At 36.0% G+C, this 22,911-nt stretch overlaps 2 protein-coding genes across 2 annotated transcripts in view; one reads left to right on the top strand and one right to left on the bottom strand.

Moving 5' to 3' along the window:
- LOC121370712 (tuftelin-interacting protein 11-like) overlaps positions 1 to 10,112 on the bottom strand; it is a 33,407-nt gene extending 23,295 nt beyond the window's left edge. The window contains exon 1 of the mRNA XM_041496125.1: positions 10,006 to 10,112. The gene's annotated coding sequence lies outside the window, so the exon portion shown is untranslated. The remainder of the gene's footprint in view (positions 1 to 10,005) is intronic.
- A 518-nt stretch (positions 10,113 to 10,630) lies between these two features.
- The window catches only part of LOC121370711 (protein O-mannosyl-transferase TMTC3-like), a 29,003-nt gene continuing 16,722 nt past the window's right edge, over positions 10,631 to 22,911 (top strand). The window contains exons 1-8 of the mRNA XM_041496124.1: positions 10,631 to 10,688; positions 15,158 to 15,374; positions 16,005 to 16,141; positions 17,483 to 17,564; positions 18,483 to 18,582; positions 18,811 to 18,926; positions 19,489 to 19,661; positions 20,272 to 20,524. Coding sequence (XP_041352058.1) covers positions 15,189 to 15,374; positions 16,005 to 16,141; positions 17,483 to 17,564; positions 18,483 to 18,582; positions 18,811 to 18,926; positions 19,489 to 19,661; positions 20,272 to 20,524 — 1,047 coding nt within the window. The 5' untranslated portion in view covers positions 10,631 to 10,688; positions 15,158 to 15,188. The remainder of the gene's footprint in view (positions 10,689 to 15,157; positions 15,375 to 16,004; positions 16,142 to 17,482; positions 17,565 to 18,482; positions 18,583 to 18,810; positions 18,927 to 19,488; positions 19,662 to 20,271; positions 20,525 to 22,911) is intronic.

The raw sequence follows: 22,911 nt of genomic DNA, 5'->3' as shown, positions 1-22,911 counted from the left end.
TGACCTTAAAACACTTCACTTCAAAACCATTGAAATGTTATATATATATATATATATATATATCTAGACACAAGTTGACAAGGTATGCAAAGCACTAATTTCAAAAATAACTCTGCGAGCAAAATAAAAGAAGCATCTTCCTCTAAACATTAGAATACAGTATTTTAATGCTTATATTCAATCATTATTCGATTACTGCTTGACTATATGGGGAAATTGTTCTAAATTAGACTTAGAAAGAATAAATAAATTACAAAAAAGAACAGAACATATTATTTTTGACAAATGATTTACTTTTTCATGAACTAAAAATAAACAGAAGAGTCGAATATCAAAAAGCCATTCTTGTATATAAAACACTAAACGGATTTACTCCTCAATACCTCAGAGACCTGTTCAATCCAATATTATCAATTTATGAACTTCGCTCCATTGATGATGGAAATATGTTAGCTCCCCAACCTAAAATAGAGCACTAGAAGAAAAGCTTTCAATTTTCCAGAGTTGGTATCTGGAAGAATTTACCCAATGATGTTAAAAAATGTACTAGTTTAAATATATTTAAGAATTTTTTTTACAAACACTTCATAGAAACATGATTGCTCTTCTGTATAATTATGTCTTAATATCTTTTATGGTTGTATATATTGTACATACATGTATGGTTTTGTTAGTTTTTATTTTTAATAATTAATATGATTATTGTTATTGTTATTGTTATAATTAGTAAGAAGGCCTCAGGGGAGAATAGTCTAGAACTAACTAAGCTACCTTCTATAAATAAAGATTTTATTATTATTATTCTAAATCATATCAATATTTATACACAGACAGTTGTTATTCAAATAGCTACCTTTTTATTAGTATTTCTATGCTTCAAATGAGCACTAAACTGGCTGATATGTAGCAAAGATCACTACACGTGCATCAAAAACTGTAGCAGGCATCAGCAGTAAATATTGTTAACCACGTCACCTGTTTCGGTGAGTGAAACATTTAGTGGTATAGCTTACAGCCAAAACTTTCCAACACAAAACTTTTCAGTGTTTTATCAAAACATGTATGTTGTTCAACAAAACATGTACTTATAATAATTTATAAAAAATATTTTAAGACAAATTACAAAATGGAGTCCTCGAGAACCAATGTTAACAGACAACATTTTAAAAACACAAATATAACAATTCTGATGTCTTGCAATTGTGTTAAAAGTTGAACAAATAATAATAACAATAATAATCTTTATTTAAAGAAGGTTACACAAATAGTAGTACACTAATCTCCCTTGTGGCTTTCTGTCTATTAAGTATTAAACATTATTACTCAACATATAATGAAATAAACGATGTAATAACAAAACACAACATAATTATTCTTCATTAAATGCATCGAAACTATAGGGTAAATGTCCATGATGCACACATAATTAATACAGGTTTTTTTTTACATACACAAACCAAATGTTATCACAACTTGATATTTATAATCATAAACAAATATAATTCTAATTCAACACATTTATAAGAATGAATCTGATTGGATCCCTGCTAAAAATTTCAGGTGGTAAAATCACTGATATACTGGTCGCAAATTTTCTGGCAGAAATACGTCATAGGTTAAGCGAGGAACAGGGTTGTTTTGTAATGACATCATAAAGACAATTTCTGTAGCGTTCATATTACGTACAGAAGTCGTTAAATACTGAAATGTTTTTATGTCAGAAATGAACATATACTGAACCGCAAAAGAATCGCGACACATGTGTAAGAAGAAAAGTATGTTTCATATTTATACAATATCAAAGATAAATTTTGAAAAATCTGATAAAGTCAATTTAAGAATGCACTGTTGACCAATAGTACATACATACATTTGTAGGTTCAGGTAGTGGGGGGATCAAGCCAAATCGAGATTGTAAACAGTGTGACCCAATACCGTGTATGTCATGGGTGTTCAAAATGGCCATATACCAAGTCGGTACATAGTGCAATAAACGGTTCACAAAAGCCATTGGCACCTGTGCCCACATCCTCAGGAAAGCTGCCTCCAGTTGCACACGAGTTTGTCGGCCGTGGGACCACCTGGTTAAGCCGTCTCTGGATTTCATCCCAAAGGTGTTCAATCGGGTTCAAATCAGGGCTGAGAGCCGGCCACGGCATGGTTATATGTCTGACGCAGGAATCCATTCGATCCTGGCCGTGTGGGGGCGAATTATCCTGCTGGAACACGTGGACTTATGGTGACGCGTGAAGAAGGGATAAATTACAAAAAAGAACAGAACATAGAATCTGGTCAACGTAGCGCTGCGCTGTGATGCCATTCCCTCTGCCTGCACAACATTTTCGAACAAAAAAAGCCAATTCTCTGATATATAAAACACCAAACCATGATTTACTCCTGGCCACCCCATGGGTCTCTCTCCAGGACACATGCGTCTCTGTAGCGTTCACTCCTCCTACGGAAACACCCTCACTCTGCCATCCGAGTTGGAAAATAGAGCTCTCGTCAGAGAAGACTATCAATTTCCAGAGTTGATGCCGCCAATGTTGGTGCTGTGTAGCCCATGATGTTAGTCGTGTACTGACGGTGGCGGGCGGTTTAAGACAGGTCCTCGAGCAAACACTTCGGCAAACCAGGTTTGCTCGGCCAGTCGACGTCGTACCGTCTTTACTGATGGGTCGCTGTCCATGCCATGGTCGCGCGAGCTGTCATGCTGGCCGTTCTGAAGCGATCATGGAGGTGTTTATTGATGTAGCGTCCTGCCTGGGCGTGGGCACCCGGGGGCTAGCCCGCTGCGGTGACTGTCTGCAGTGCTGTTGGTGTTGATGTACCGCTGCTGTAAATGATGGATGGTGCTGACATGGACATTGTAAGCGTTAGCAAATACCAGGGCACGCTGCCCGGCTTGCAATCTTCCGATAGCTTGTTCTCTCTGCGCTGTAGCAATCGATCATACCTGTGCGTGCAAATTACGAATGCCAGGAATCGCGGTTCAAGTTGGTTTTTAACCCACCTCCACGAGATGCACGTGCATTTCGGTTTTCATGACAGTGTTTAGACTTACACCCAAAACCTTCGAACAGGTGCGTTTTGGCGTGTCGTTTCATGGAAAGTTGAAAGGGTACCTGCAACAAAGGTCTCAGTCATAAACCAGCATGTCTTGTAATATTGACAGTTACATCCCCGAAATAAATTGTTATAATTTACCATATAGAAATGACATTTAAAAATCTCCCGTTTCTTTTGCGGTTCAGTATATTATACTTTATTAGTCGCTATCTAATCATGAGAGCAGATTAATTATGTCAAATTACACATCTGTGTTCGAGCCGCTAACTGTCCGACCACTCAGTTTCTGTCACCAGCTGGTGACGTTTATAGGCTTATTCTTACTACAAATGTGACAATTTCCTATTTAAAATCAACCAGCAAACAGTTTAATTAGAATATGGATAACCCTACTGTGTTTTCCGATTTGCATACATATATCTGTGGTTTTACAGTAGCAAATTTACCGTTTTATTGGCTCCGCTAATGCATTGCCAATAAAACTAAATTTGCGACAGTAAAACCACCGATATATGTCCGCAAATCGGAAAACACAGTAGGGTTATCCCCTAATTTAAATGTACAGACTCCTGAGTAAAGATTTTACTAATATTTGTATTCCATGTTTCAACACCAGAATATCTGAAGGAGAGTGTTTATACAATTCAATTTTGGGTCTTGGCAATACAAGATTATTATGTGTTGCTGATCTCAGGTTATATTTATTTGAGCCTGATGATGGCATGAAATAATCACATATATGCTGGTGTCAGATTGTTCAACGCCTTATATACTAATGTACCCATATGGTATGTGCGATGTACCCATATGGTATGTGCACCTGTGACGGAACATGCTCTTATTTTTTTTCGCCTGTGGCGATGTTAATTGCTTCAGAGGGCCGTGTGCAGCGTGGTTACGTAATATCCCTGCGCGATGGTGGTCGAGCTTTTCCCAATATGCACTTAAGACCAGGTGGGAACTTTGTTACGTAATATCTCTGCGCGACCGTACCCCCCTAATACACACCCAGACCAGGTGTGGAGGCCATGTGGCCAGTAGTTATGTAATACCTCCGCGAGGAACGGTTTACGACCGGGGTATTTCTGGCGAACTGGCGACAGTATGTCTGGTCATCTAAGAAAATATATCGACTCTGGGAGTGGTGGAAATTCACATGATAGGTGAGGGACCGCGTTGTGCCCCCAGGCGATATTCGCTGTCTCTGAGATTTTTTTAATAAATAGATAGGATTTTAGAGATATCAGGGAGAAACATATTGGAAGGCTTCCGGGGAACGTGTCCGTTTGGACTGGTAAATATATATTTCTGCTCTGTTGTATAACCTTGATGTGATTGATGTGACTTTAAATATTTTAATACTGTATTATACCAATATTATTTAGACAGTGTTTCCGGTAATCTGACGAAGTAAACTGTAGGCTTCACTGTTCTAAAATTATTAAAGCTTAACCAGTCATCCTAGAGGACCTAGGTAAACTGTAGGTTATTGTCTTTATTGTGATAGGTACCAGTATTAATTCTGTATTATAAGGTTACTGAATGAGTAGTTAAGGGTTAATTAAAAATTAACCTGTTAGGAATAGAGTTGTAATTCCTTTATTAATTAAGTTCCCCTGGCAGGGTTTCTCAATTATCACACGTGTGCATGTTGTATCACGGTTAAGTGATTAGAATATTGTGTAAACTAGACACCTAGTGATTAACTAATTAAGTGATTAGTTCCGGGTTGTTATTATTATTGTTGTTGTAAGTAATTAACTGCGGCAAATATATTTGTCAGTGTAAGGTTAATACAGATTCCAAAGTGTATTGTGTTTTCTAGTGAACTAAACGTGCTATATATACATACTTTATCTAAGGTCGTATCTCTGATATACCTAGAGCCGAGCCACTCGGGTATTGGACTGCCCGATACAGAGAGATCTAATAGATATACAGTTAGTAGAGATATTTGGATAATCGTGTTTTATTCAGTTACGGGTATTATACTTTATAGGATCCCCATGACAGCACCTATAATAAAAAGGCAACCACTGTAATTCCTTAAAGAGATCTGCTGAAGGAGTTAGCAGTGGTTTATCAAGGATTAGCCTAGCCGCTCTTTTTTGTAGCTTTATTAATCTGTCAACATATGTTTTATTGCAGCGACCCCATGTTACTGACCCATAATCAAATATGGGAAGAATATATGCATTAGTGATTTCCCTAGAAATTTGGCAAGGCATGGTAGACCAAACACTTTTGGGACATTTTCACCATTTTCGGGGCACTTGTTTTTCATTAAAAATACACAAAAATTAATTGAAATAAAGATCAATATAATTTATGGGCTTGCTTTAATAAATGAATGGCAAAAGATATAAAAGGCATATTTTATTAATTAATAATACCCTTTTGTGTGTTTTATAAAGGCAATTTTAGAATTAATTAGTGAAAAAAGCTTGCTTAATCTCAGGGCAGCATGGTGCTGATTACAGCAAGATGGTGCTAGATTACTGAGGCATGGTGCTGCACCATGCTAAAACAAGCTAGGGAAAACACTATGCATTATAGAATAGAAATTTTGATTCTGGGGTGAGAAATTTGCTAATTCGTTGCAAAAGAACCAGTTTAGATGAAACTTGTGAACAAATGTGATCAACTTGTGTTCCAACTAAGATTTTGATCAACACAGAGTCCTAGATGTTTTTGACAATGAGCAGGTGATACAGAGTTATTATTGATATGTAGTTGCAACTGACCAGTTTGGCCCAATTTTTGCTGTGTACCAATTAACATACATGAAGTTATAATGGGAAAATTGTTTGGTTAAAAAATAAGCGGTATTCTGAGTTTTAATAAATATACAAACAGATGTCCAGAAATATATTTATGTTAAAACATATAAGGACCATATATTTTTGGCAAGTATCTGTAAATAGAGTTTTGCCAGCAGACCCCATGACAATCATCTGACTTCAATAACAAAATAGCAGTACAGCTGAGAACAGACAAAAATAGCTTTTAAAAATAAGATTTCTTTCAAATAACAGTTTTCGAAAATCATAGAAAAAATGTATTAAGAAATGTGCCGTATTTATGACTGGCTAAAGTTCGATCTTGCTTTCTTTGCTCGTTTTAACCTTATTTTTACTAACATTTCTGTAAATGTGAAAGACATTTGTTTACTTTCCCCATGCAAAAGCCAACGACGTCAGAAATCTTCAAATGTACGTACTGTTTAGCACCAACAACGAAACCACTGAAACAAGGCCCTCGCCAAAACAGGGCCACGGGGGTGCGACGATTTACCCAATACTTACCCAATACCACCCAATACTTAACCAATACCACTACTAACTATTATATCATCACGCAAGAACCCCTAAACCTGGATATTAGTTACAAGTGTTGTTTGCGGCGAATTGTCAAAGTTTTAGATTTTTCAGATTTTGATTGTTTTCTTTGGCCTCGGTTTTTTCCACATGACAGTTTGGGCCTAGGACACACAAAATCGGCAGCTTGTGTAGCACGCACAAAGTGGTCGTTCAATTGATTTTTCTTTTTTGCCAAGAATGTTTTAAACAGTCTTTCCTTTTCGCCTGTTGATTTTTTCAGCCCAACAATCCGACTCTATTTCAAATGATTTGGTGCGTTCGGTCAATTTAAAATCACCTGTATTGTGTAAACAACGTCTTAAATCAAGCATTTGTATTTGCGACACTAAGGAGAGTTTATCCACGAGTTCTGGTAGTTTGTGTTGTTTCCATTCTGAAACCTGTTTTAGTCGGTGATTTATTGATTCAAAGTTATTGTTTGTCCAAAGAGTTGAGATAATATTTTGTCTGAGAGATTCCATGACATAGGTTTTAAGCTATTCCAGTATTGTTTGAATTTAGTGATGATATAATAGTTAGTAGTGGTACTGGGTAAGTATTGGGTAAGTATTGGGTAAATCGTCGCACCGGCCAAGGGCGATACCGTCATGGTATGAATTTACTAGCAACCTCTCGGAAGACTTTGTCGATGTCAGCGCTACGTTAATTAAGTTAATTCAATACCAGAATGGGTGAGCTGGAATTTTTTCAAAACAAAGTTACAAACAAAAAACTAGAGACCGCACCAGAAGACTGGTAGCGCCACTCACATCTGTTACACCATTGCCGAATGCAAGGTTTGAAAAGCACATGTTAGTTAATGTCTATAAAACATTTATTGTTTAATATTGGAAGAATACCAGTACTTGTAATAGGTATAAAATACATTGATAAAACTTTATAACAAATATAGAACTCGTGTTACTTGCCACTTTATGTTTTATTCAGTGGCAAAGTGAAAAAGTAGTGATACCGCATTTAATTATTGAAAAATAGTGTTGTTGTCATTATTGCAAGTAATTATATTTAATTTATTACTCTTGCAGTACACGACAAAATTTAGATGTTTTGATTTATTGTATAACTGTGATCGCCCGTTAACAACATCTTCCTGTTTGTGTGTTTACTACAATCCAAGATGGCGGATATTTGTTTACATTTTCAATGATTTGTTATTATGAATACATTTATTGTGGCCCTGACACATCTGTTGTTAGGGAATCACATAAAATTAATCCCTATAACCATATCTTTATAATTAACGGATGTAGGACAAAATGTCACTGGAAAAAATGTCGTCAAAATATGAACTATTAAAGTGGAAGGAAGGAAATGTTTTATTTAACGATGCACTCGACCCATTTTATTTATGGTTATATGGCGTCAGACATATGGTTAAGAACCACACAGATATTGTGAGAGGAAACCCACTGTTGCCACTTCATGGGCTACTCTTTTCGATTAGCAGCAAGGGATCTTTTATATGTACCATCCCACAGACAGGATAGTACACACCATGGCCTTTGTTACACCAGTTGTGGAGCACCGGCTGTAATCTATTAAAGTGGTACCCAGGTAAAAATGTCAACTTTGACTATATACTTAATGTGTAAAAAAACTTTTTAAAATCCTAACTACATGTATTCTACAACTTTTCGTTTCACCAATTAAACCACTGTTTGCACACCTTTGACAACGACAGCACTAAATGTGTATATAATTGTCTCAATAACACAGCATGGGTGATGTAATTTTGTTTTTTAATGCCACTAACTTATTTTTAAAAAATCAAAGACAGGCTAGCTAATAAGCCATACAACCAACAATGAAGCATTCTGTAATTATTTCAAATTTTGTAATTATAAAGAAACTCAATTTCCCAAAACCTAACACATACATCTGTTATCTCTCTTGCTCTGTCCTTTTCTTCTCTCCCTCCCTCTCACTGTCTCTCTGTCTCATTTCTCTCTATCTCTCATATAACACACACACACAAGTTGACATTTTGACAGAGTAACAACATTAATGGTACACATTTTGTTCTCTTACATATTGACCATTGACATGTATATCACTTTTTCCATGGCCAAATGATGCTCTTTACTCTGTACAATTGAATGCTGTGAAAATTCCATGTAACGAATGAGGAGTTACTGATTACTACATGTGGCACATGATGATGATGGTAATGTTCATTTGTAATGCACAAATGAGTTCTATTACATTTCACATGTTGTATGCTCATGCAACAAAAATGGCCGTTTTCTTATGCTGAATCCTTTTTGGGGGTGGATGGGTATTATAATGACCAATTAGTCGATTATACTGATTATATTAATGGTATTTAAGGTATTTTATTTGAAAATAATGAATACATTCCTAAAATTTTGAGTGTGCCAAACTTTTTTTTTTTTTTTGGCAAAACGGAGTTACCTACCCTAATTACAAAATTTTATATTTTGGGGGTCAGGGCTAATTGAATTTTTTTTTTTTTTTTTTTTTTTTAAATTCTTTTAAAGGTATTTCTTCAGTATAACAAACAATCAATATCATTCTTGTCATATTTAAAGGGACACGCCCTAGTTGTTAACGATTACGCCGTTGTTTTTCGCTATTAAACCCATTTTTTCAGAAATAAAATTGCACTTTACTTACCGTTTATGATTTAGAATATACATTTCCATTCACATGAAGTGTTTTTTGGTAATCCTGGTGTTTGTAATACCACAAAATGCATTTTTCGTATTTCATAAAATTCCACGGGCCTCTGAGAAAAAAACGTTGAGCAGACAAGGTCTAATCTATTTTTAGAGGGGATATTCCCATTTCAATGTCACAGACGTTGGTATACCATGTGACCGTTATCATTTTGGTTTGGTTTGTTTTCTCGTGCAAGGTTCACGCAATCAACATCCGATTTGTTGTCGTTTTCTTGTTGTTCATTTGTGAGATTTTTCTTCACAGTTCATGAACATTTTCAGTAACAATAAAGTTCAGACAAGTAAGTATCTCAGTACAAAATGTTACAAACCCTTAAAACCAATAATTTTGCTAAGTCTTACGATATCTGGAGAGGGGATACAACCAGGACAGAACAGTTGGAACATGTCCAGGAGAGGTTAAAGGAACGCACCCCAAGTCTGTGCACACTGTGAAATTTGTCGTGACGTAGGCATTGTTGTGCTTCGAGCGACATCTACCGGTGACATCAGAATACTAACTTTCTCAAATTGTTTCAAGCAATTGGGACATGGAGATTCCCATGGTATCTATCGATATAAAACCTGATTTTTCACTCCATTTGATAAAAACGTGATCTAAATGTGTTACAGGTTTGTAGATTAACCAAATTATAATTTATTTTCGCTGGATGGAACTAGTGCGTGCGGCTTTAAAAAGTGTCCGCGGTCCCTAAAAAACGTTCGTCGGCTAAACGTCAACATTGAATCGTTGACTGATCGTTCAGTGTGCATCACATGAAAAAACATTCGTAGTAACTTCATTTAAACCATGTTCGTGCAGTCCTGCAATTAAGTCATTCAGTCACGGTTTAACCACTTTACCTCTGATAACTCACCTTACATAACGACTCTTTATCGTTCATGGATTGTGGAAGCTTCCATTTTCGTTTCTTCTTATGGTATTTTCCTCTGTCAGACTAAAGCACTAAACATTAATATTGAACGATATAATAGAAGCATTTGATCCAGATTATTTAAAGTTCATCTCTACACAAGACAGACAGAGCAATGCATCAGGATGGTATTAATTACTGCTAAGCACTTTCAAAGAGCAACAACTTTTCGGCATGATACCGTTTAAATGGAGAAGGACTTGCTGCCAATCTCAAGACTGTCTGTACAAGACAAAGTTCAAGGACAGTCTTGGCGGCATGAACATTTAAACCTTTGTCATGCATATATCCTGCTTCGCCGGTGGCACCCATCATGAGCAATGATACCACATTGAAAAAGATAGTTTGATCTACAAAATTTAGGCATGGGATTAAATTAAGGAGTTGAAAAATATTTATATAAATACATATTTTGTAACGAACGAAAAAAGTGCACTTTAGAATAGCAACGTAGTACATAATTATCGTTCAATGACAACTTTACGCACGTGTAAAATATTGGCTAAGAACTTTCTAATATTTCCATGCGGTTCTCCAAAGTAAACGAAAATAAGAACAAAGAAGAGAAAAAAAATGGCTGCGCCCTGTCAACGTGTTTGGGCATGAGGCGTCTTTTTATATCACATGTAATTATTTGCTGTTAATAATCATCCGTCTGATGTTACTTTTAATTTTCTGCATATTGATGTTTATAGAAAGAGTTGAAAGCCCTTTACCTTCTTTTACTGATGTTGTGTTGAGCCGTTATCGGCATGAATTGCTTTTTTGAAGTTTTTCAACTTCAAGAATCAACTTCAAGGTTTTGCTAAAAAGGCTAAGGAGTAAGGTAGCTCGAGTCACCTGTAGCCCTCCCCATTGATTATTTGTTGTAGGGGAGAGGTAGAGGGACTCTATGTAATAGGTGCACGAAATATAGACAACTCGGCCTGGGGGACAACTCGGCCCCGTGGCCAAGTTGTCTCGGACAACTCTGGGCCGAGTTATTAAACTGATAAACGGGGCATGCTGTGACACATTATATGCGTGTTAAGTATGATAGTTGGCCATGTCATAGTGTCAAAGTATTGTACTATAGTAATAGTAATGCATTATACCGCTAACTATATGGTCACCATTAAGAATGACAGTTGTGCATGTCGTACGCGCATATCGTAGTGTCGGATGGGTTTCTAGAAAGCCAACAGAACACGTATACATAAATAGTTATAATAACGAAATAATACACCAATCACCAAAAGAACATAGAAATAAAACATAGAGCTTTGCACAGGCCGACAGGCTGCTGGAAGTCAGGAGTGTTGGAGTGTTGTTACTACGATACAGAACTTTTGCATGTTTTTTCTGGGATCATCTCCAATGTTTAGGTCACCGACTGTAGAACAAAAACAAATTATTCGAACAGCGGAAACTATTTTCAAAGATAAATTGATCAGCAATTTATCAATCCGACATGACACTTTGTTTCGGGACGTTTAGGTTAAGGTGGGACTAATTCAATACTAACAAAAACACATTCTTTTATTTTGGTGAGAATACTTTAATTTAAAAAAAAAACACTTGTCCAACAATAGACAAGATTGTCCCTGTGCCGAGTTGTCTCTGGACTCCTGGCCGAGTTGTCTCGCGGTGGGCCGGGTTGTCTCAGAACCCTGGGCCGAGCTGTCTCGACATGGGCCGAGTTGTCTGGCATTCGTTGGTGTCTATAATACAATTTTTTTCCTAAACCTGATGCCACAGACCTTTTATTAGTTTGATTATTCCAGAGTCCAGTCATGACATTAAACTTACATGTTTTTATCCATTGTTAACCAGTACCAACAGTAAACAAAAAACCTGACGGCAGGCGCCCCTAGAGGTGACTGGTGCTATAAAAGAAAGTCCTTAAATGTCCTGGAAAAGTCAGTTTACCTCCTGGAAAGTCCTGGAAATGTTTAAAAAAAATTTTTTTTTTTTTTAGTGATTTACAAATACATAAATAATCGCGTTTGACTTAGGTACCCTTCCCCCCAAAGAAAGAAAGAAAACCCCCCACAAAAACAATACCTAAACACATCGATGATTATAATGAGGTCGACTGCCATTGGTCAGTTTGTTGAGCAGGAAATACTGTGTTGGTTTATTTGGTCTATAGATAGGCGTAGTGGTGCTCGTTAGAGCACGAGTAGATAATCTTAATTGAGATGGCGACACAATTCTTCAAGCATGGAATCCGGATAAAAAATATATACCAGTATGACATTATAAAAAAGAAAAAGAAAAACGGGTAGATGTGTAAATCACTTCTGCGAAAATGCCTAACGGAAAGTGTACATTTAACGACAGGTGGCTAAAAAATGTTATTTTTAGAAAAACAAGCACGCGTCTGACTACTTGCATGTAAATAATTTGACTACTTGCATGTAAATAATTTTATGGACCTGTTAAATCCCGACAAATTCGAGTAACTGAATAAATCCATTTAGCTCGTAAACGTTAATTAAACAGTGTATAATTAAGTAGGAATTAACACCTGACAAAGTGGGCTATCGCTTTAACAATGGCCCACCGCTTGGGTCTGAATCCTGTGTGGCGAGTCGTGACCATGATTAATCATTTGACCAGAAAGAAGCCCATATCTTTAAATAAACCCCATCGATGTAACGTGAGATTAAGAATGAGTTTAACACCATAGAGATTTGCAAAGGTCTCCTTTCAACAATCGTAACAGTGTATAACATTGTTACACTTGTTTCTTTTGGTGGTGTCACCTATGTTTATTCGATCTACTTGAGCCAAGCCAAAACAAAGGAGATGTATATTTCAGAAGGCGCACGTGCAACACGCTTTGATTTAGCAGCTGAGCTTTAGCTGCAAGGATTTAATTGACAACTAATTTACACAAGGAGGCGTGGACAAGACCGGTTTAGATCACACCAATAATTATAAACGTTCTAAGCTGTTTCATACTTGTTTGTGTATATATATATATAGAATAAATAAATAAGTGTGTGTGTGTATGTGTGTGTGTGTGTATGTATATATGTATTCTATTTGAGTATTAGATACATGTTTATATCACTATTTTGTACAATGTACAACAAATGTAGTTAATAAAATATTTTATTTCAACAGTTTTAGTTTACAACTTTACCATCCAAAAGTTATATCCAGAGTGGGGTGTGACTACTGTAGACCATGTGTAACAAGTATTTTATGTTGGAGACATAACAGCCACTGACTAAACAATCTGCTAGGGTGTCGTTAAACAAAAACTTCTTTCCAAGTCATATATTCAGACCCCTGGAAAAAGGTAAAATATTCCTGGAAAATTAACGAAAATAGCCCTTAAAAGTCCTGGAAAATGAAACCATTTGAAGTGTTAATAAACCCTGATATGATATATTTGAAAAAGGTGCTTTTTATTTCTTTAATCTTTTAAAACTTAAACTTAATATGTTGCTGAGAATTATTAAAAACAAAAACATACCTACAGCATTGTCTGCTTGTTATAGATTTTGACAGGGGTTATGGTCAGACCAGTTTTTATTTTAATGTGGCAAAGTGTTGTAATAATATAGCTAATTTTGCAGGGTATAATCTAGACCATTTTTTAAGGGTCCCTTTTTGGTCAGTTGTGGAAAAGATAACGTTTCAAATACAAAAAAAGGGGATTTTCAAGAAATATCAATACCAATGCATTGATCAAATTAGTGTTCCAATTTTATATATATCTTCATCATATAAAGCATTAAAAACTATACAAAAACAATTGTTTTATTTATTTTAACAAGTTTCTCTATTCTACCAATAGCCGACCGACACACAGTACCCAGTCATGCATAACAATAAAGGGTTGACACCATCACTGCACTGTGGAATTGACCCCAAATTACAAGACAAAAGGAATTGCTCGCCAAGTGGGATGTAAAGGGGATTATGAGTTCCATGTGACCATGATGTGGCAACTTTAGGAATCTTAATTGGGAAACTGTTGGGTTGTAATTGAAAAAAGTTTGCTATTGAAATGGGAATTTACATTAGGGGAATGGGGCATTCACCGGCCGCAAAATGTATGGTAGATTATACACTGTTTTGAATTTGAATAACGTCAGTATTCCAATGATGTCACTTTGCATCTCCGTACAATAACTATAATTTATAATCTGAATACATGACATTTCCGTTTTAAGAATGCTGGAAAATTCCAATTGAATTTGTTTTGTTTGAACATTACTAATACACCTAAATGTATTTGAAGAAAATCTTGTGATTTTTTTATTTTTTATCTTTTATGAAATATGGATTTCAAGTGAAATTACGATAAGATGTATTATATTTATTGTGTATGTAACCAAAACAAGGATGTGAAGAATGACTGTCATTGACTTTAGTCCATACATTGCGATCAATTGAGTTTCATATCAGATTCACTTCTATGTATAAAAGAGGAAAAGAGGAAGGGTATGTGTGACCAAGTTGGCCACATCACATTTGCGTGATATTTAACAAGCAAACTTGCCATTTTCTGTCCACCGAGTGTTAAGAAATAAAAAAAAAATTCGACAAGTATTTCCAAATTCTTGACAATTGATCCATTGTTTTTAATGGAAGCGCTTAACAACTCTTTCACATACTATCCACTAAATGACTCTTAACCTCGCTTTCATTCAGATAGCAAAACCTTTCAAATTGCTTGACCAATCAGATGACATCCTGGCAGGAAGTGAATAAGCAAATTTGAAAAGATTGGCTGTCTGAATGGTCCATTCTTTTTCCTTCGTATCTTTGTCTGTGGTTTCAAACTGGTCTAGATTTTATTGTGTAGTATTTAACATTAATTTCTATTTGAGTAATTAATGCTGATTTAATGAGAAATATTCTGAAATGGTATATGATACATAATTATATATAAAGGAATTTGAAAAAGAGTGTTTTCACAAGTTCCATTGTTTATTTGCATTCAGGTGTGGGTGGGTTTTTTTATATTACTGAATGACAATCTTAGTCTGTAACTGTTTAACACTTACTGTTTCAAGATATATTAAATTCCATATTTTGTTTATTATTTACAAGTTAATTGAACATGGTGGGTTTTTTTTTTTTTTTTGTTCTTCAGATTTTGTGAGTGATGACAAAAAGTCCCAAGTATGGATCGGTTCAGCATGTACTCGGCAGTGCTGGTTGTTGTAGTTGCTGTCGGCTACTACAACTCACTGGAGTGTGGGTTTGTTTTTGATGACATGTCGGCCGTTGTTGACAACAAGGACCTGAGACCCAGCCAGCCTTTTTCAAATCTGTTTTGGAATGATTTCTGGGGAACACCTATGGAAAAGGTTGGCTTCATAAATATTTGACATTTAAAATTACAACTATTTTTTTCTCTGATATTATATATTATAAGTAGTAATACCTTTGAAACAAATTTATCTTGTATTTATTGACAGGCACTTTAATTTTAATACTTTTTATATGCACATCTTTGACGGGCTGTCAATTTCCCGGAGCATATCTTTCTGATCAATTCATATAGCTTCATGCAGACATCTACAAATTTGTTAATAATTGCCATAGTTTGCTTATTTTGTTGTAAAATTAAAACAAAAAATTATAATGCAAAATTTTCATGTTTTCCTGGAATTGTAATTTTTTCACGACCCCAAAACATTTTATTTATTTTTTCGTTCGTTGATAAAAAGATCTCTTTGCTTTTTAAGATGGTCAAAATTTCTCATGACTTTTGGTTCAAGGGTCATTTTCAACTTGGCGTTAAATTTAAACTTTATGTATGTATGCAGACAAAGACATACTGGTATCATCTTTTCATTAACATTAAATGCATTCAACATAATACAATGTCTGATTAAAAAACATTGTGTATCTCTTCAATCTGAAATGAATTTGGAGTCTACTGTAAAAGATTTAGCCTTGTAACACTTGACTGTTAATTGAGATTTGTTATACAGGAGAGAAGTCACAAGTCTTACCGTCCCCTGTGTGTGCTGACATTCCGCCTGAACTATGCTGTCAGTGAGCTGGAGCCCATTTCCTATCACCTGATCAACGTGTTGCTCCACGCTGTTGTGTGTGTCATGTTCATGAAGTAGGTGAAAGTAGATTATAGATTTCACCTGTGTATTACATTGCCAGTACAGGGCTAGCTCTGGCAGTTGCCAAATTCGCCATTTGCGAATTTGAAAAACAATTGGAAAATTTTATTTTAAGTTGGCGAAATAATTTTACTACATTTTATTAGAAAATAACTGGTTTTCTGCCATTTTTGAAGTTTAATAGATAATTTGGCGAAACTCTGTGTTAAACCAGAGACAGTCCTGCCAGTACCATTCGTTTAGGGGTTTTTTTCTTCCTCTCGACCAAGTGTCAGAATAACAGGGTTGGGTATTATTGGAATTTTTGTATTGCAGTGTATTGTGATATGGATCCCTGCATTATGATACATCTCATAAATATATTTAACAAAGGCTTGTAACAAAAAAGAAAATACATGATACAAGTTAGTTCTTATTTAAAACATGAAATATATGGATGGATCACCTCCATGTACTAAAAGTTATTTAATGTCAGGCCCATCCTTTTTTCACATTTGTGAACACGGTTAAGAAAATAGTCGAATCTTAAAGATCCGAGTTTTCGACTGAATGTGAACTTGAAATAAGTTAATTACCAAATGTTTTGGTATATGTATTATAATGCATATTATTACATATCTATTCAATCTTACTATAGTGATAAAAACATTTTGAACCCATGTGATAAATTTATTTGTATCGCACATATATGTGATCTAAACCGGAACTTTTAAATAGGGAATTCCCTTTTTATTTTTACTGCAGTTGGCGCCTTTTATTTACTGATGTCATATATAATTTACAAATTAAGTCACATCGTATTTGAAACATTACACAAGGCTGCCGCAGAGTATGATTCTTAACGTTAAGTAAATCCATGAAAGGAGTTTTGATCATAGATTTAACAAAGTGTTGTTATGATGTTAAATTGAAAACCATATTTTGTAAAACATATAAGAAAGTATGTAATAAATAAGAACTTCACATAAATTGTTTTCACTTCCTATTTATTGCACTCGTTTATTTTGCAAAAGAACATACCACTCGACCGCTATGAGGTCTCGTGGCATATATTCTTTCACAGAATAAACTCGTGCAATAAATAAGAAGTGAAAACAACATATGTGAAGTTCTGTATATTTATTCACACTTTGAATCGTCATATATTTGTATACCGGTAATATTATGCATAATATGTTAAACATCAAATACCACAGATCTAAATGTTCTGAGGTGTTGTTAAAACAACATTCTGTTTCTTTTTGTGTTTGTTTGCTGGTCCACACTGTAAATGTGTTGTAAGTATAAGATCTGATTGAAAGGTTCTGATTAAACATTAATATTATCTCTTTCAGAATGTGTTGCCTGTTTATGTCAGGGATGACCAGTTTCCTGGCAGCGTTGTTGTTCTCAGTGCACCCTATACACACTGAAGCAGTGAGTTCTTATAACATGTTTGTTTTTCTTCAAATATAAATGTATTTAAAATTCAGTCTTGTGTTTGTCTTTCTAATACTGATGTTTATTAGTCCCCAATAGGTCCAACCAAAGTGGACTACATCTTCATCTCCATCCATCTGTCCTACATATATTTTTCTGAATTTTTTTCTCTTGATGCTTCAGGATTTTGAGCTAAACTTTTGTATATAGCATCATCGTGTACTGTTACAGATCAAGTTTGACTTTCGTGGTAATTTATCAATTTTTGACAGAGTTATGGCCCTTGAATTTAGGAGATCCAGAAATGTGTTGGGGCCCCATAAGGGAGATGTATTGCTTTATAGCTGGCATAATAAGTACAGTTTAAGAAGACATTCCAAATGATAATTTTTTGAGTGTTTTTCCCATCCCAGCCAGTGCTCCACAACTGGTATATCAGAGGTTGTGGTATATCCTGCCTATGGGAAAAGGAAAGGGTATTTTAAAGATCCCTTGCTGCTTGTTTAGAAAGTGCATGGTGTCGTACAATATAATGACATCATAGCGAAAATGTTAACAGGGTTTTTTAAAAATGATTTGTAAATAAAACATGGCTGTTGACAATCTAAGATGATCTTGTAAAATGACAAGTTAATTATAAAACACTGCTTTATCGTTTGGAGTGGCATATTTCGTCTCTTGGCCAAATATCAAAATAATGAAGTTGGACATCAAATAGTCGTAGTTTAATCATTTAACAAACATTCTTTTCCTTTCCATTCTTGATAGTTTTTTAATAATAGTTCCTCTTTTTCATGGCTGTTTTTCAGCTGTGCTATATAGCATCAATTTGGTTGCAGTTCATGATTTTGCATTGTTATGTCACTTACATGGAAGTGTCACTTTAACAAAATTTAATATATTTTGTTGTTTCAGGTCACAGGTGTTGTGGGCCGAGCTGAAATGTTGTCTTCCATTTTTTTCCTCGCAGCATTCATGACGTATTCAAAATCAACTGGATTTAGAGCAAAAATTGGTAAAGCTTTTAAATTTGTATTATTGAAATAATTTAGAATAATCTAATACTGATATGACATCACCTGTAAAGGTTACAAATGTTATTTTTAAAGTTGGTGTAAATGGTATATGGAGGATTAACTTACAGAGTAAGAATAATATTTATATTCAGGAACTTTGTTACTATTTTTTTCTTTGGAATAAACATTAAAGTGATGATGACATTTTAGCTCCACTTTCATTTCAGACTGGATTAGCCTGGTTGTAACTGTTGTCCTGGTAACTGTTGCTATGCTGTGTAAAGAGCAGGGTATCACTGTGATAGGGGTGTGCTGTGTGTACGAAGTGTTTGTTGCTCAACGGGTAAGACAAACTTTTTTAAAATCACTTTTATTTGAAACAAAAATGTACATTTTGTAAATTTTGTTGTCAAGTTATAGGTTTTCTCATGTGATAGCTCATAAATATTTCATTTTGTTAAATTGTATTATTATATATGTGACAATTTATTTGTATTAACACCCTTGTATGTATAACAAATTTTATATGAATATGTATTTTTAAATTTTAATCATTATATAAGCCCCAGTTAATTGGACATTGGAGATATGGTCCATAATTAAAATAAATAATGTTTCACTGAATAAAAAGACAATAAATGCATTACATGTTATGTCAGGTTCTTACCTGTAAAATTTTATCCAACAGAAGGATCAGTAAGTCAGGGGTGAAAAAGGAACAGCATTTTCCAGAAATTTAAATTTAATTGCAATCCAGAAACTGTTCCTGGGGACCTGTGTTTGCTATTTGATGAAAAAAGTTAATACATTATAACGACACCAAGATTTTTTGTTCAGTGTCATTTTCGCATAATAAGTTTCAATTGGTTTAAATTACTTAAAAATAATTCATTCTTTATTTATAGGCAACATTTCGAGAGTTACTGGACTTTATAAAAGGTATTTTCCTTGGCAAGCCTCATACACTGCCATGGTTAAAAACTTCTGTCATTCGAGCTGGCTTTCTCGTTGGCAGCACACTGTTTCTGCTGTTTGCCAGAATTAAAGTTATGGGTGCCCAGCTTCCTCACTTTACAACGTAAGTCATAATGTTTTTGTTTTGATGGTGATCATTGTAACTTATTGTCTCAGTTATCTCCAACTACATTCAAGCACTCTACCTAGACTGAGGTTTACAGGTTAATGTGAGACAGGAAACCTGCCTCCACCACATAGGTTACTCCTACTGAGCAACAGCAGATGATTTTCACAGACAATGTAACACGTCACAGCCTTTGATGGGCATTGAAATTATTCGAGAACTGTTGTCAGGTTACCAAGAGGTAACTACTTATGAATGATACGTTGTTTATAACAAGATTCTTTAGACTGGACAACTTGTGATGTCATGCTGTTTGCAACAGTCTAGGATTTAGATGTAACCTGCTGGGTAAATAAGATACAAATACCAGTATCAATACAATGGAAATTTGTCATAATTATGTATCAGTGAGTTTATAAAGGGATTTAATGTGGAATAACAGTTGGTGGATGGAGTCACATTATGAGCATCTGTGGGGGATTTTCTGTCTGAGCACCTGTTAGGAAATTCTTTAAATCTTCATTTATAGTAACTTAAATGTCAGTTTTGTGCTTAAGAATTTAGTAATTTTCACAAGCATAAATTGAATAAATCTTATTCATTACAGTTTTGATAACCCAGCTGCAGGTTCATCTTTTCCTGCAAGACATTTGACATATAACTATTTGCTGTCAATCAATGCTTGGCTCCTCCTCAATCCTTCAGATCTGTGCTGTGATTGGACAATGGGAACCATACCAGTGATTAAATCCATCCTAGATTATAGGAATTTGTTCACAGTTATATTTTATGCAGTATTCTTCAAACTGGTTGTATTTGCTTTGAGTGGACAGACCACCAGAACAAGAGCATCAATAATAGTGAGTGAATAGTTTGAGTTTGTTATCTAAAGCCCTGTTCACATGACCACAATTTACACTCATGAGTATACATATTTGCATCTTTTACCCTCATGTGCAAAACTATATTTGCTAAGCGTTTACATGACTACTGTATGAAATGAAGATGGCCTGAGTATAATCTCATTTCAACCAAAATGGATGGATTGATAAGGTTCCGACGACGTAAGCAAGTTTTGGTTTACTGCATGTGGTCTCCACTATGTACAAATCATTCAAAATTACACATGTGACCAAATTTACTCAGGTATGCAAATTTGCATATATGTATTATGTAAACAAATACTCTTGTATGCAAATGTGTGTATGTGAACAGTGTTTTATAGTGGTTTTGTAGCATATAGTTTTTATTATCTGAATCAAATTGATTGGTAGTAACCGAATTATTGGTAGTAGTAACTAATTGTGAATATGTTTTTCATACAGTTTTAATTTGTCATACATTTGAGATGTTAGTGTTTAGAACTGTGATGAAATGGTTAAAAATATTCGCTGATATCAACCTCAGATAAATAGGGACGAATTTACAAAGCCAACTTATGTCTTACATGTGTGTAATCTATAATACTGTTTGTGAAAATCGCATCTGTCATTTCTTTTGATTTGTTCATTTAAACGATTTAACATGAAAAAATGTCAATCTATATAATATTGTATAGTATTACTTAACCCTCTGCAAAAATAGTGACTGGTTTACGATTAACCTTTTTTTCTCAAAGAATGGCCATAGAGATTGAAACTCTTCTTTGTTTCATAAGTGTGTATTCCATTTTGCTTAAAATCGAACAACATTTACTGGCTATATATACTCTTCAAAAGAAGAAACGCAAAACCACATTGTCGTAACATTTGGAGGATAATACCAAATGTTGCAGGATTGTTCACAATTCACTCTAGTCCATTGTGAGTAAGTGATAGGACACACCACCAAGGTCAAGGTCATCTGGAGTCAATACCGGGTGTGGCCTCCGCGTGTGTTGACAACTGCCTGGCACCGCCTGCCCATTGAAGCAACCAGAGTACGGATGACGTCCCGGGGGATGGTGGCCCACTCGGCCTGCAAGGCTGCTGCCAGCTCGGGCAGGGTCTGGGGCTGTGGTTGTCGCTGTCGGAGGCGTCGGTCCAACTCGTCCCATAGATGCTCAATTGGGTTCAAATCCGATGATATCGATGGCCAAGGAAGGACATTAATGTTGTTGTTCTGTAGGAAAGCCGTTGTGAGACTGCTGTGTGAGGCCTGGCGTTGTCATGTTGGAACACTGCGTTGGCGTTGGCCATAACTGGAACGATGTGTGGCCGGAGGATCTGGTCAATGTAGCCCTGTGCATTCAGGTTGCCCTGCACGTGGACCATCTGCCAGTGTGTGAGATGGCTGCCCCCACCATGACACTACCCCCGCCGAATCTGTCCACTTCCTGCACGCAGTTTGCCGCATAACGTTCACCACGACGCCTATACACGCGACATCTTCCATCATGACGTCGGAGCAGAAATCGGGACTCGTCACTGAACCACACCTGTCTCCATCGCAGTTGAGGCCATTGTCGATGAATCTGGCACCACTGCAGTCGGAGTCGACGGTGTTGTGGTGTTAAGATGACACCTCGAACTGGACGTCTGGCACGAATTCCTACCTCACGTAGGCGGTTCCGTACGGTCTGGTCGGATATCCTGCGCAAACCTGGTATTGCTGCGGCTGTGGAGGTGGCAGTAGTCAATCGTTCCCGAAGGTGGCGTACCCGGATGTAGCGGTCCTGCCCGGGGGTAGTGACCCGTGGTCGACCGGATCTAGGGAGGTCACGTGTTGATCCATGTTGCTGGTAACGGTCCCACAGTCTGGAGATGGTGCTTGGGGACACATGGAATGCCCTGGCAACGGCCGTTCTGGATTCGCCTGCGTCTAGTCTTTGTTTCTCTGCGGTTCACTGAGACGTGGCATGTCCTGGATTGTCAACTGTCGGCCAGATACAGAGGCCAGGCAAGCGAACACCCTGCACTTTTATACTGTCGGTGTTCATGTTGCACGTGCAGACAACGCACGTGCAGTGGTGAAATGGTTTGCACGTGGCTGCGTTTTTGCGAATATTCACATTTTGGAACTTTATTGTACAGTAGCTGCGTTTTATCGAATGTAACCGTGGGAATGTGTTTGGGACATGCAATGACCTTATATTCACAAAGCATGAACCGGTAGGAAACATAAAATCGGAGTTATAACCCATTTGTACTCTTTTGCGTTTCTTTTTTTGAAGAGTATATCTGCACACACTTTATATTTATTAGTTTGAATTATTTGGGAAAGTCAGCTATTACTCTTCTGTTTCTCTCTCTCTCTCTCTCTCTCTCTC

This window comes from Gigantopelta aegis, chromosome 4 (assembly GCF_016097555.1).
Source record: "Gigantopelta aegis isolate Gae_Host chromosome 4, Gae_host_genome, whole genome shotgun sequence".
Lineage (NCBI taxonomy): Eukaryota > Metazoa > Mollusca > Gastropoda > Neomphalida > Peltospiridae > Gigantopelta > Gigantopelta aegis.
The sequence above is the reverse complement of the archived record's forward strand: the minus strand, read 5'-3'. Positions and strand labels throughout refer to the sequence as shown.